The 13971-nt window shown below is 41.2% G+C and overlaps 1 protein-coding gene across 1 annotated transcript in view; it reads left to right on the forward strand.

The window, feature by feature from the left end:
* phldb3 (pleckstrin homology-like domain, family B, member 3) overlaps positions 1-13971 on the forward strand; it is a 45809-nt gene that overhangs the window by 24065 nt on the left and 7773 nt on the right. The window contains exons 7-10 of the mRNA XM_033639692.2: positions 5811-5921; positions 11530-11631; positions 12864-12951; positions 13440-13605. Of these exons, the coding sequence (XP_033495583.2) occupies positions 5811-5921; positions 11530-11631; positions 12864-12951; positions 13440-13605 (467 nt within the window). The remainder of the gene's footprint in view (positions 1-5810; positions 5922-11529; positions 11632-12863; positions 12952-13439; positions 13606-13971) is intronic.

Here is a 13971-nt window from a genome sequence, read left to right on the forward strand (position 1 = left end):
CCTTTCATTTTGTCCACCCCTTGGGCATACATACAAAGCTATAACAGATTTTATTTAGTTTGATTGTAATTTAAATGTTTACCTCATCTGAAAGTCACTAATTTTAATGAAAGATTTTTGTTTCTTTTGCGTGTTAACAACCAAAATAATGGACCGAATTATAATGTTTGCACACAATAACTCGCAGGTAGAAAACCACTGTGTCACGTACCTACAATTTAATGGTGCTGAGCCAACAGAGGCAAGAAACAGATGAGATATTGAGAGAAAATAGTTAAGTCTTGTTGTGTATAGGGGGGTAAGGGGAACAATAATTAGTGGAGAAGGGTTTAGGTTTTTTGTAATTTACCTGTTGAGCCACAGACTAAAGAAAACAATGGCTTGAGTTTATCCAAAACTAGCAGTTGGTCCGACTGACAGTGAGATAACGCTGTTGGGTGCAAACCAGTCGCTGGATTACATGTTGGCATTTCAAACCCTGGGGGTTGGGGAACCCTTCTGTGCAGAATTTACATGTTCTCCCCGTGTTAGCGTGGGTTTTCTCAGGGTACTCCAGCTTCCTCCCACAGTCCAAAGACATGCAGGTTAGGTTAATTGGTGCCTGTAAATTGGCCGTAGGTGTGAACGTGAGTGTACCCTGCCTCTCACTCAATGTCAGCTGGGATAGGCTCCAGCCCCCCGCTTACCCCAAGTTACTCTGCATTAGTACTTAGAAGCTTCTTTACCATCCTTTGATTCTGGTATTTTTTTAGTTTTCAGTTATTTTTTGGAAAACATTACTGCGTGTTACATTCATATGGTGAAACCTATCGAGGTCATTTTCACCCCAATGTGAAATAATTGAATTAAACCCAGAGTCATTCAAACTTATTTGTCTTTCAATACAAAAGAATTTACCATTTTGGATTTTTCAATTTGTACATAATGTTAAATGAATAGTGTTTACACAGACCTATGAACACCACACGCTGTGGGCGGTTATAGCACAGGATTTGGCTCATTCTATGCTCAGGGCATCCTGACATGTGACAGGAGGAGCAAACATTTGCTCCACTCTGGCAGCAAAGGCAACACCCTTTTTGGACGGATGTGCCAGCTGACAGCTCACAGCAGCTCACAGCAGCAGGGGGAGTTTCCTTGAACTGATCAATTCCATTTGATAGTCATAAAACATTTTAATAAAATTCTGTATTTCTGACTTTAAACATCATCCTGCCTTAGTGAGGAGCAGTATTTATGGTCATCGAGAGAGCACAAGGAAATCTGCGGCATCTATGCCTCTCCCATCAAAATGACTGAGCGGAACTGACTGATGAGTTCCCCTACCCACTGTTAGTGTGTGATACTTTAAATAGAACCCATGGCAAACATTTTTTTAAACTGGAATTGGGTATTTTTGACTGGGGACAGTCATATCTCCGTATTTGTTTGTAAGTCAAATCCTGTGGCAGGTGTTTACCTGATAGTTGTTGTTAGTGTGATGTCACAGTGATTATTTAGCATTAATAACCCAACAATAACCGAAACCTTTAACAGCCTCTACAACACCTCCATCCATCTCAGCTGTTTGGGACCAGTAACTGACACAAAGTGTGCATCTTCATGACTGGGAGGAGTGAGACAAACCATCGAGCAGAGCAACAGAAACCTTTAATGAAGCTTTTTTTCTGTCCTTTGTGATATATCTTTCTTTAAAACAAAACAGTTGCTTTTCTTGCTGCAGTGTTTTGCACCATCCCCCAGATGTGAGACTAATTTTCTTCTTTTCAGAGTTAAAATAAGGAGAGGGCAGAGCAGTAAGTCAACTTGAAAGCCACACATCTGAGCTCCTCCTACAATAATCACAGAGTTGTTGGCATTGATCAACAAAGCTATAAATCTTGCTCAGATTCTATTTTTTGCACCATGAAAAAATCATCATTTTTGGCTTATTGGCCCTGAAGGGCTCACTACCACATCACAGCGCAATCTCACACACACACACACACACACACTCTCCTCACAGTCCATGGTTGTCGTTGCAGGTTAAGACTCCTCCTTTCTCCCCCCTCCTGTTAAATCGTGACACGAGCATGAACTCTTTACCTCACTCTCACCAGCATCACCCCGACACTGTCACATGACGGCAAGCTTAATTACATCAGAGGCCACCATGAGAGAGGAATCAAAGAGTAAGCACAAAGAAAGCAAAGCAGCAAGTGGAGAAGATGGAAAGATTAAACACATGAGGGGATTTGGAAAATTTTGGAGCGAGGCTACATTGTCATGCCTAAAATGATAATCAGGATTATTATTGTTCAACATTGAGATACTGATTATTAATTAATGATAAGAAGCCATAGCTGTACTGCACTGGAGTATTTTAGACTGGTAGAAAATGGCCCTGATTATTATTTACAGCTTGATTTTAAATGGTTGAATTAAATGAAGTATCTAAATATTCATGAAATTGATGTGTCTTCCCAAGTACAAGTGGAAACCAAGACAATTAAAGACAACAAAGAAAACTATATAAAATAATACAAAAAAATATATTTAAAAAATATTATTAAAATATATGTAATAGATAAATAAAATATAAAAATATAAAAAAATATATGTATAAAAAAATACATGAATAAAAAAAGATTAAAAGTACTAATCCAGTGCATTTACCTTCAGCTCAAAACCAGTTTGGGAAGCAAGCGTGAAAAAGGCCAGACAGTTTACTTTTGAATAGAGCAGGCTTGATTGGACACACCAGAACAGGCACTCTAAATCCAGAGAGACAATACAGCACCTAATTAATCTGATTTACTGTGTAAGCTGAGATAATGATCGTCATTTTTAAGCCATTCATTCTGCAGCTTTGTGACGGAGAGAGTCAAGAAATAGAACAAATTGGGAGACAGTAAAACAATATAGATTTGGCTTCACACGATAATTTGAAGAGACCTGGAACATGTTGGCACTTGAGTGATAAATCCTAAATATACAACTGCAGTGAGGCGCCAACTGTTGAGACACTGGCACCCTGGTGTGTACTTTATTTGGATAGTGATTTGTTGTGTTGAACATATGTTCTCAGATATCTAATTCAGTGTCTGATCTTCAGAAACAAGTGTATGTGATCACAAAACGTGGCAGTGTTGTGTACTGTATTTAACGCTCACTTCACGTGCTCGTCCCAACGGTGTCTACATTGTCAGCTCTGTTACAAAGCTCAAGTGCTTCTCATTTTAAACTCCTGGGGAGGTGAGAATATAATCCATCTTCTGCAGTTTGAAGAGGACTCACAGTAGACAGACCTAGTGGCTCTGTGAAACTGTACTCACAATGACAATTCTAACACGCTGATGTTTAGCAGGTATGATGCTTATCATGTTCACCATCTTATCGTGGTGTGTTAACATGCTAATATTTGCAAATGGGCACAAAACACAAGGCAAGCTACAGCTGAGACTGATGGGAATGTCACTAGTTTTTCAGGTATTTCATGAACCAGAGTATTTGAGAAGTGAAACATTTTGACCTGATGATGGCGCTAGTTCATCCTGCAGGAGTCATAATTGTCAGGACTTAATGTGATGGTAATCCATCCAGTGATGTCAAGACATGTAACTCAAAACCACAGACATTAACCTTTTACGTGACGCTAGGGTGAAAGTCAGGGGATCACTAGAGTCAGAGGGTGTCATCCTCTGGGGACCATGAATGTAGGAAATTTCATGGCATGGACAGTGAATGTGAGGAGTCCAAAGGTCAGTTAAACATCTCTTGAATCTCATGTACCCACCAATAACTTCTGAGCAGTGTTGCGAACGTGACGAGTTTCTTGCTAGATTGAGCAACTTTTCAGACCCTCTTAGTGACTTCATTTCTAAGAAGTGACTAGCGACAAATTCAGTAACATAACCAGACCATAAGCCAAAAGCGAGAAATATATTATATTGTAATTCATTCCCATGTATTCTGCTCAGAGTAATTGTAGTCCACAGCTTCTCCACCATCAGTGCGGGGTGTCTCCCCTCTCTTTTTATCCTCCATGCAGTAGTTGTGGGACAGGCAGGAGGAGAGGTGACAAGGGAGTTCAGTTGTAGTGAGTTTCCATTAGGCCCAGAGCCAGGCCCAACCCTCATGATGTTTCCTGCTACCTTTTTTCATTATTATTATTGCTTCCTGTTCCTGTTTCCAGCATAAAAACCCCTTTTTGGGACATGTTTCTGGCGAACTGATGTAAATGCAAATATTAGAGCACTACGATGGCATAAACAAGTATGAAATTTGGTAAGGAGTATCCTGACACAAAGGGGACTGGAGCAAAAATAAGATTCTGGGGCTTGTTGCCATTTTATTTCAACATATCACAAACAACATCCTCCCCCCCCAAAAAAAGACTGTCCGTTTGACAAATTCCCATCATTGTCATCAATTTGTGCTTAACATCACCGCTTCACTTGTACACAGAAAACTTTTCAAGTTGATAAGCTTCATTTTGAGCCTTTCTTTCTTTCTTGAAAATTACACTTGACTTAAACCCTCTTGCTTCTTGGGGAGCATGGGACATTCACAAACTTTCTCCAGCTGGTTCAGTGTTGGACGATCTTCTTGGCATCCTTCCAGGATGTCCTTGATTCCTTGATTCTGCCTCGACAGACCTTCTCCAGGTGTTCTTTGGTCTTCCTGGCTTTCTTTTACCCTGTGGGTTCCAGGATAAGGACTGTCTGGTCGTGTTGGAGGGAGGTTTCATCAAGGTGTGCCCAATCCAGCCCCATCTGCTAAATTTCTCACTATACCTCAAATCAGAGAAAACCGAGTCTGCTTGCAAGCAATGTGAATCTGGAAGTGTTGAGCTTCCCAAAGTTTTATGTTAGAAATGTACAGAATGGGTGCCAGCATTTATTTTATTGCTCTTTGGATTTGAAGCATGAGAAAATGGTGCACTCATAGACTGTATAAAATAAGGGTGCACTGTGATAAAAGTGCCATAACTCCCATGCAATTCAAATGTTTGGTTGAGGATTTTTCTATTGAATCTAAGTGAAATTTTAATGCTCCTTGTAATGTGTCATGATGTCACCACTATGCAAATGAGCATATGGCATCATCGGGCAACTTTTGGAGCCTTTGCTATCTACTTTCATTGGAAACGAGTCTCCACTATTTCCAAGTTTGTTTCATAAATGATCGCAGCTGTAAAATCTTTCAACATGTGATTATTGTTTACATTCAGAGGAAGAGGAAGGACAGAGGAAGTTCCACAATGCCTTTTTTCCCCCATTCACGCCAGACTCTACAAAAACATATGAAAATAGACAATGAATAAATGGTGAAAATAATATTGAATTTGTTCCCCAATTATCTGGAGTATGTAAGAGGAGGAGCGCAGAGGGAGAGAAGAAGAGGGGGATTGTGTGAGAGGAGTGGGAGTTGACTCAGCTGCAGTGTGGCCAGATGACTGCTCATCTCTATACCGTCTGTCTGTGTCACATATGCCGTCCCAAGGTGCTGATATAATACGAGTCCATCATTTCATTTGAGTTCCACTCACAGCTCTGCTGCTGTCACGTGTCCCACTCGTGTCTCTCATTAACTTGCAAAATGTATGTTTGATTTGCATCGTGTCTCGGCTGAGGACATCAGCTCAGCTCAGGGCTCCGCATTCGCCTGCACATCAGGGATGTTTTACCCACATCACACTGTAACACAATGAAAAGATTAGGTCAACTCAGGCCAGCCACATGAATCCGATACAGCACATGCCTTTTCTTGTGAGGGGGAGAAAACATATGGCCGTCCACGCTGATGGGAATTATGTTGTGAATTTTCAGGATCGCGTCCAGCAGTTGGAGAGACAGCTGAAGGAGATGGAGAGGGAGAAGGAGAGAGAGCTGAACGCCTTGAGGAAAGAGAAGAGAGACCTCGTCCACACAAGCCAAACAGTAAGAGTGATTTATGATATTGTTGACTGTCACTGTAACCACTGTAGGGCTGCAGCTATTAATTTAGTGACTGAGTATTTTACAGATTAATCCATAAAGTAATGGGATAAGAAATAGTTTTGCTTTGTTAAAGAGCAGTAATGGATAAGACGGGTCTCTTAAATGAAAACTAATTGGTTCCTTTGTAGACAAATTGCCCCCACTGCTACTTATACCACCTGATATTTTACTTTTCGGAATATTTTATGCATCATTGTGAGGGGAGTAGGGGTGTGTGTATGTGTGTGTGTGTGTGTGTGTGTGTGTGTGTGTGTATGAGAGACTATCATACTAACATGAATGTAGCTCAGGCTTTCACAAACTGACTGCAGCATTTTATTTCCTGTGGTTATGTCCCTGAGTTGGCTCACTTTAGCTCAGTAAAAGTATTGCTGTCATGCTGTTAAACTAGTTTTGTTTTACAATAGACACTGCACAGGGTTTTTGTTTTGTTTCAGCTTGAACTGATCTCAAACTGTGTACACTTTCTGTCATTTTCTATGGCCTGGGTCTTCTCTTCACCTCTTGCTGTTTCCTCTCCTCCATTTTGCAGTTAGCGTATTATATCAAGTCTTCTATTTTGAGGTGTCTTCTTCACGTCACCTGTCCACAGCGTAAGTGCGTTGTGCCACAGTAATAATTATTATTACACAGCGTACTGTATACACAATCATGGGTTAAATGAAGCTTTGATGCAACGAATTTGCATTAATGTTTTTTAGTAAAAGAGTTGCTCAAGTTTCTCAAGGAATTGTTTCAACCCTAAACTATTGCTACTTAACGACAAAGAGGAGTATTTAATTCTGATTCATTCATTAGTCTGGCTTTAATATTTGATTGGAAATGGCATTTGAATTTTGCCAAAAGAAAGAAACCAGTACATTAATGAAAATTGAGGCTGTGTAAGAAATCGACCCCATGTTCTTCCTAGTTCGACTAGTTTATTTAAATGTCTGAATTCAAAGCATGACGTGTTACCCTTATTCTGACCTGAAAAATTCCCACAGAGCAGCTAATGTAGTGTTGGTTGAACAAATAAATTATTTACAGAGACTTTTCAGATGCATCATCTCGTTTTAAGAGGCAAGATGAGATGAGATGAGATAAGATAAGATAATCCTTTTATTTGTGCTACAGCGGGGAAATTTGCAACATTACAGCAGCAGAGGGATAGTGCAAGCAGGAAGCATCAGTAGAAAAAAAACACAAAGAAATATGTAAATAAGTATCAATAAAAAGAAAAACACAGGTCGGTATAATATGTAAACCGTACAAAATTAAGAGGAATATAAAAAGGAAGCAGTATATGAAAACATAGAACGATATGAAAGAAGCGAAATCAAATAAAGAGACAGATTTAAAGAGGGTTCAGTTTAAATTTTCACAATGCCTCATAAAAAGTAGTGTGCAATCTACTGTATATCCACTACCAGAGATATACAGTACAGGCCAAAAGTTTGGACACACCTTCTCATTCAATGCGTTTTCTTTATTTTCATGACTATTTACATTGTAGATTCTCACCGAAGGCATCAAAACTATGAATGAACACATGTGGAGTTATGTACTTAACAAAAAAAGGTGAAATAACTGAAAACATGTTTTATATTCTAGTTTCTTCAAAATAGCCACCCTTTGCTCTGATTACTGCTTTGCACACTCTTGGCATTCTCTCCATGAGCTTCAAGAGGTAGTCACCTGAAATGGTTTTCCAACAGTCTTGAAGGAGTTCCCAGAGGTGTTTAGCACTTGTTGGCCCCTTTGCCTTTGACTCTGCGGTCCAGCTCACCCCAAACCATCTCGATTGGGTTCAGGTCCGGTGACTGTGGAGGCCAGGTCATCTGCCGCAGCACTCCATCACTCTCCTTCTTGGTCAAATAGCCCTTACACAGCCTGGAGGTGTGTTTGGGGTCATTGTCCTGTTGAAAAATAAATGATCGTCCAACTAAACACAAACCGGATGGGATGGCATGTCGCTGCAGGATGTTGTGGTAGCCATGCTGGTTCAGTGTGCCTTCAATTTTGAATAAATCCCCAACAGTGTCACCAGCAAAACACCCCCACACCATCACACCTCCTCCTCCATGCTTCACAGTGGGAACCAGGCATGTGGAATCCATCCGTTCACCTTTTCTGCGTCTCACAAAGACACGGCGGTTGGAACCAAAGATCTCAAATTTGGACTCATCAGACCAAAGCACAGATTTCCACTGGTCTAATGTCCATTCCTTGTGTTTCTTGGCCCAAACAAATCTCTTCAGCTTGTTGCCTCTCCTTAGCAGTGGTTTCCTAGCAGCTATTTGACCATGAAGGCCTGATTCGCGCAGTCTCCTCTTAACAGTTGTTCTAGAGATGGGTCTGCTGCTAGAACTCTGTGTGGCATTCATCTGGTCTCTGATCTGAGCTGCTGTTAACTTGCGATTTCTGAGGCTGGTGACTCGGATGAACTTATCCTGAGAAGCAGAGGTGACTCTTGGTCTTCCTTTCCTGGGTTGGTCCTCATGTGTGCCAGTTTCGTTGTAGCGCTTGATGGTTTTTGCGACTCCACTTGGGGACACATTTAAAGTTTTTGCAATTTTCCGGACTGACTGACCTTCATTTCTTAAAGTAATGATGGCCACTCATTTTCCTTTAGTTAGCTGATTGGTTCTTGCCATAATATGAATTTTAACAGTTGTCCAATAGGGCTGTCGGCTGTGTATTAACCTGACTTCTGCACAACACAACTGATGGTCCCAACCCCATTGATAAAGCAAGAAATTCCACTAATTAACCCTGATAAGGCACACCTGTGAAGTGGAAACCATTTCAGGTGACTACCTCTTGAAGCTCATGGAGAGAATGCCAAGAGTGTGCAAAGCAGTAATCAGAGCAAAGGGTGGCTATTTTGAAGAAACTAGAATATAAAACATGTTTTCAGTTATTTCACCTTTTTTTGTTAAGTACATAACTCCACATGTGTTCATTCATAGTTTTGATGCCTTCAGTGAGAATCTACAATGTAAATAGTCATGAAAATAAAGAAAATGCATTGAATGAGAAGGTGTGTCCAAACTTTTGGCCTGTACTGTATATACTATGATGCATCAAGAACACAGAAAAAAGGTAAATTTAGATGACTGTTGGGTGAGAAGATCAACCTAAGGAGTGAAAGTTCCTGAGCCACAGTTGGCGACTTGAGATTAGTTTGTTATCATTACTATTATTACTACTCAATAGTGTGATTACCAGGGTAGCTGTGGATCCTTAAAAAGCCTTCAAAGGCACTGCATTCATTGACAAAAATTAAGGCCTTACTTGGTATTAAGATATCTTGAATCAGTCTTTCAGAAATCTTAAAAATACAAACACATTGGAAGAAGAATTTTATAAATCATTTTTTTGATGTTGCATTATAAAATCTCAAAATATCTATTTAAAAAAAAAGACTAAATTCCTCTCACATTAACGTCAGACAGATCAGAATTGTGGGTAACACAGTGGTGCAGCGGTTAGCATTGGTGTCTCACAGAGGGTAACTGGTTCGAACCTAGGGGTGGGGGAGCCCCTCTGTGCGGAGTGGGTATGTTCTTCCTGTGTCAGCGTGGGTTTTCTCCTGGGGCTTTCTTCCTCCCACACTCCAAAGACATGCAGGTTAATTGGTGACTCTAAATTGTCCGTAGGTGTGAATGTGAATGTGAATGGTTGTCTGTCTCTATGTATCAGCCCTGTGATAGTCTGGCGACCTGTCCAGGGTGTACCCCGCCTCTCGCCCAGTGTCAGCTGGGATAGGCTCCAGCCTCCCCACAACCCCCAACAGGATAAGCGACTATGGAAAATGAATGAATACAGATCAGGATTGTGGAATCATCAATGCTCATATTTTGTTTACAGCAGGATGCTCAGAGCTGAGGAGCCACTGTCTGTTGGTTAGCTGTCACTGTACCCAGGACAACATGGGGAACTGTGAATTCAACAAAAATTGTCTGTTTAACAAAGATTTGGCAGCATGGCTGAAACCAGTACAAAGCAATGCATAGGAGGCTCAGTTTATTATATTTGGCACGATGGGAATGAAGGCAGTAGAATCACACATCACAGTGCGAAACACAAAATGCCAAGAAAACAAATGTGTATTTCTGTGTTCTGTTTTACCCTCGCCTCGGCTACAAGATGAAAAAGTCATGTTTTATGTTACAATAAACATTTGGGCAAAATCCCTGATGTGTCCCTAATTGGTCTTAAATGTCATTTTGAGTGGCTTTAAAAAGTCTTTAAGTCTTAAATCTAACTTGCCTTAAGTGTTAGAACCCTGGTGATTACAGAGCAGTGATCTCTCAGTCTTAGAGTGCTAAACTTCAAAACATATTGTAAGTTTGTTTTTCCCTGGGCTTTCAATTCGATTTTATCAAAACCATCCAATGACTGTGGTTCGTCCAACGCTGCCATGTGTTATCAATGTTTATTATGAACACTTGCAGCTCCAAAGTTATGTGATTTACTCAGTCACTAATTAAACTGAGCTGTGCCGGTGGTTTGCCTTTGATCAGACTTATGACAGCACCGGTTAAAATGAGGACGAGGAAAAAGCAAATCAGACACACGGAGGGAGAGACAGAGAGATAAAGAGGGAGCATGAGTGAGTGAGAAAGTGGGAGAGGGAGCGTGAGCGAGTGAGTAAGAGAGGGAGGGAAGGACAGCAATAGAGGGTGGAGTAAGCAGTGTGAGGGAGGGTGCTGCTTTTGTGAATGTGTGTAGACATGTGAGTGTGTGTGCGTGGATGTGTGAGAGAGACTGAAGGCGAGCTGGGAGAGGTTCCACATCATTTCAATAAGCGGTAAGCCCCCCAAAAATGCTCTTAAATGGATCTGTTGGAGTGTTGAAATTGTGTCTGTCAGATAATGTGTTGTTTAGTTCATGAGCTCTCTTGAATGGCAGAATGGGAACAGCTGGAGGGAGGGCAGAAGGGAGTGGCGGTACAGAGGAGGAGAGAGGGACAAGACAGTGTCAGACAGCGTGACCAAGTGTGTATGACGACAATATGACTGTGTGCAGGAAGTGGTTCACTTCTGACATGTGTGTAGTGAACTGTAATGCTGAGAGCTTGAAGGAAATTGACTTGTGTAGTAGATAGTTCAGGCTAATTGAATCCGGTTGGATGTTGTAACAAGGGACATAAGAAACAGATGTAGAGGAAAACAATACCCAGGGTCTGTTGCTGTTGTATAAATCTTCACTGTCTACACACTCCCTGCGGCTGTGGGCATGTTCTGGTGTAGAGTAATGAAAGAGAGAGATAAGGGTTAAACGGTGGACTGCATGTGGCGTCTGAATTGCTCATGTGTTTGTGAGTCAAGCAGGGAGGGAGGGTTAGAGGGAAAGATAGAGAGGCAATGATAATTTTTAACTCATTACGATCCTTCTTGGAAGTGGAGTTTTCATTCTCAGTCAGATGTGGTATGTCGAACGCAGCAGTTGATGTGTTTGCAGTCGTCCCTGCCGCCGCAGTTCATTCAAACTATGCCTTGATGCCAGTTTTCATCAGAGATACGTTCCTGGATTTCAAATGAAACTGAATCTGGTCCTACAGGTTCTCAAAGAGAAGAAGCCGCTCGCCAATTGGTCGAACGTCACCGGCTCAGCTCCCTGCATGATGTCACTCTCCCCTCTGACGGTTCACAAGCCTCCTCAGGTATTCAGCATGTTACCATGGATACAGTGTGTGTTTACAACTAACTTTTCATTATTGATTAAAATGCCTTCAAGCTTTTAGTCTGTGACATGTCAGACAATGTCCATCACAACTTTGTAGAGTCCAAGGTGACCTCTTAGAAAAATACTTGTCAGTTACTCACCCCAAGTTACCTCAAGTTTGCAAAGACAAGTTTGTTTTTCTTGCATGCCCCCACAGTGAACGAAGAATCCAAAAACGCATGAACTCAAACACTTGATCTAACATTATGAAATCTTGTTATATCTTAATGTTGTAGTTGTATTGTTGCGATGACTTGATGTTGTGTTGTCTTGCTGTTGTTATTGCTGAAGCCGTTTTGTCATGAATATGCTCTATTTTGTTGTTCTGTTTTTTTATATAATGGTGTCTTTTAGCAGAGAAATGATTCTCTGTTTCCTGCCCAGGGACTACAGATGAAATAAATAAATACATAAATAAAGCAGAGAAAATTCTGATGAATTGAAGAAAATGGGCGCCACATTTAACAACAACAAAACTTTATCAAAACATCAGTTTAATCCAAGTCTCATTTATCCAGTCGTCTGCTTAGTACTTCCTAAAGACATGCACTTTTGTTAAAACCTTACCATTTGATAAACTTATGCATATGAGTAGCACGCCAACACGTTTGAACTCTACTCGTACTTTCAGTTGAAATCCCAACTTCCAGCTTGTTCAGGTAGGTAGCCAGGTAGCACCAGGTGTCAGTGCCAGCAGACCTCTTTGTTTTGTAAATGGATGTTCTAATATACCAAATATAGGTATAACAGTAATAATACAGTTTTGCAGTTGTTAAACGCGGCCCCCATTCACTTCATGACGTCAAAACATGTCTCTGTTTTTGGATTCATCGTTCACTGTGGAGGCATGTGAGAAAAACAAAGTTTCCTTTGTGAATTCAATGCAGCACATGGTAGGTAATTGATATATACATTATCATTTTGGGGTGAAGCATTCCTTTAAAATGTCCTGATTTGTACAAAACAGAAGGATTCTTCATTTAATGTCACAGACAGCAAAGAAAAACAGAAAATTTTAGCTGTGCATTTTGGTATATAAGTGCTAAAAAAGCCTAGTAAATTAGATTTATGATAGTCGTTTCATCACCTACTTGCTTCAGCTCTAGTTTAACAAAGTTGAAGTTAAAATCACGCAGCTCATGCTCAACATTCTTCTGTTTCATTTCGCAGGAACCATGCAAAGAATCTGCCAGTTTGCCCAGAAGAAGGAGCTCGCATCGCAACAATAAACTCACCGACAGGCCGCTGTCAGCACAGGGTGAGCTGCACTACCAGCCCTCTTTTTCTCTTTCCTATTGTGCTCTTGATTGCTTAAGCTGAGAGCAGCGTGATACAGAACAATCAACACTCGCTCTCTCTGCACTTATGTCCTCATTTTGTCTGTTTGTTCAGCTCCCTCCCTTTTAGTCAAATCAAAGGTGTGTCAGTAGAGTCAGCAGGTTGTTATTACGTTGGTGGAAAGCAGGATTTACCTGTACAGACCGGATGAGCCACAGAAGAGCTTTTATTCTTAATTTCGTCAGTAGTATCTATTTTTCACATGTCATGTCAAGTCTTGCCAGGTGTCCCTCTACTTGCTCGGTCTGTTCTTAAAGCTGTAACTGAAATTTCTTCATCTTATGTGATTCATCATCTTGATACACAGTTGCACAAATTCTCTCACATCACACATCTTATATAAAGCTATCCAACCTGACCGATGCATGTTGTTCTCCCGTGTCTTCTTCTATCTCCTTCCTCTTTCAGGGTTGGTGAGGACGCTTCCAGACAGCCTGAGCCCAGAGCCTTTCACTTCCCCCCACCCCTCCCATAGGCTCAGCAATGGGCACAGCAGCATGCACAGACCTGGGACCAGCAACGGTGGCGGTTTCCTCGTCCCGTGCAACAGTGCAACGAGTTCTCGTGCTGCCAGGTCAGTTACTGCTCTGCTGGTGTGATAAGCACTGTCTTAAAGAGAGAAATGAAGGGCGGCTTGTTAATGTGCTTATACTGCTTTGGCCTTTACGTGCAACAGTAGGGACATTTTTATACCTTTGCTCACAGGATGGAGAAATCTGGAGTGTGTGAAGGGTTTTATTTTAGAATAGAAGGTGCAGTCACTATAAAAGATCATTTCCACTGACATTGTTTATAGTAACATGGTGCGCATTGTACTAAGATCACAGCGGCAGAGTCTGTCCTCATATGTGCTTTGCTTTTAAAAAACTGAAGGGTTAACCAGGGCTGGAGAGGCAGGGCCCACAGGGCATGCTGGAGGCCCCACATCCAGGGGTGTGTG

The sequence above is a fragment of the Epinephelus lanceolatus genome, chromosome 10, assembly GCF_041903045.1.
Source record: "Epinephelus lanceolatus isolate andai-2023 chromosome 10, ASM4190304v1, whole genome shotgun sequence".
NCBI classification, from domain to species: Eukaryota; Metazoa; Chordata; class Actinopteri; order Perciformes; family Serranidae; genus Epinephelus; species Epinephelus lanceolatus.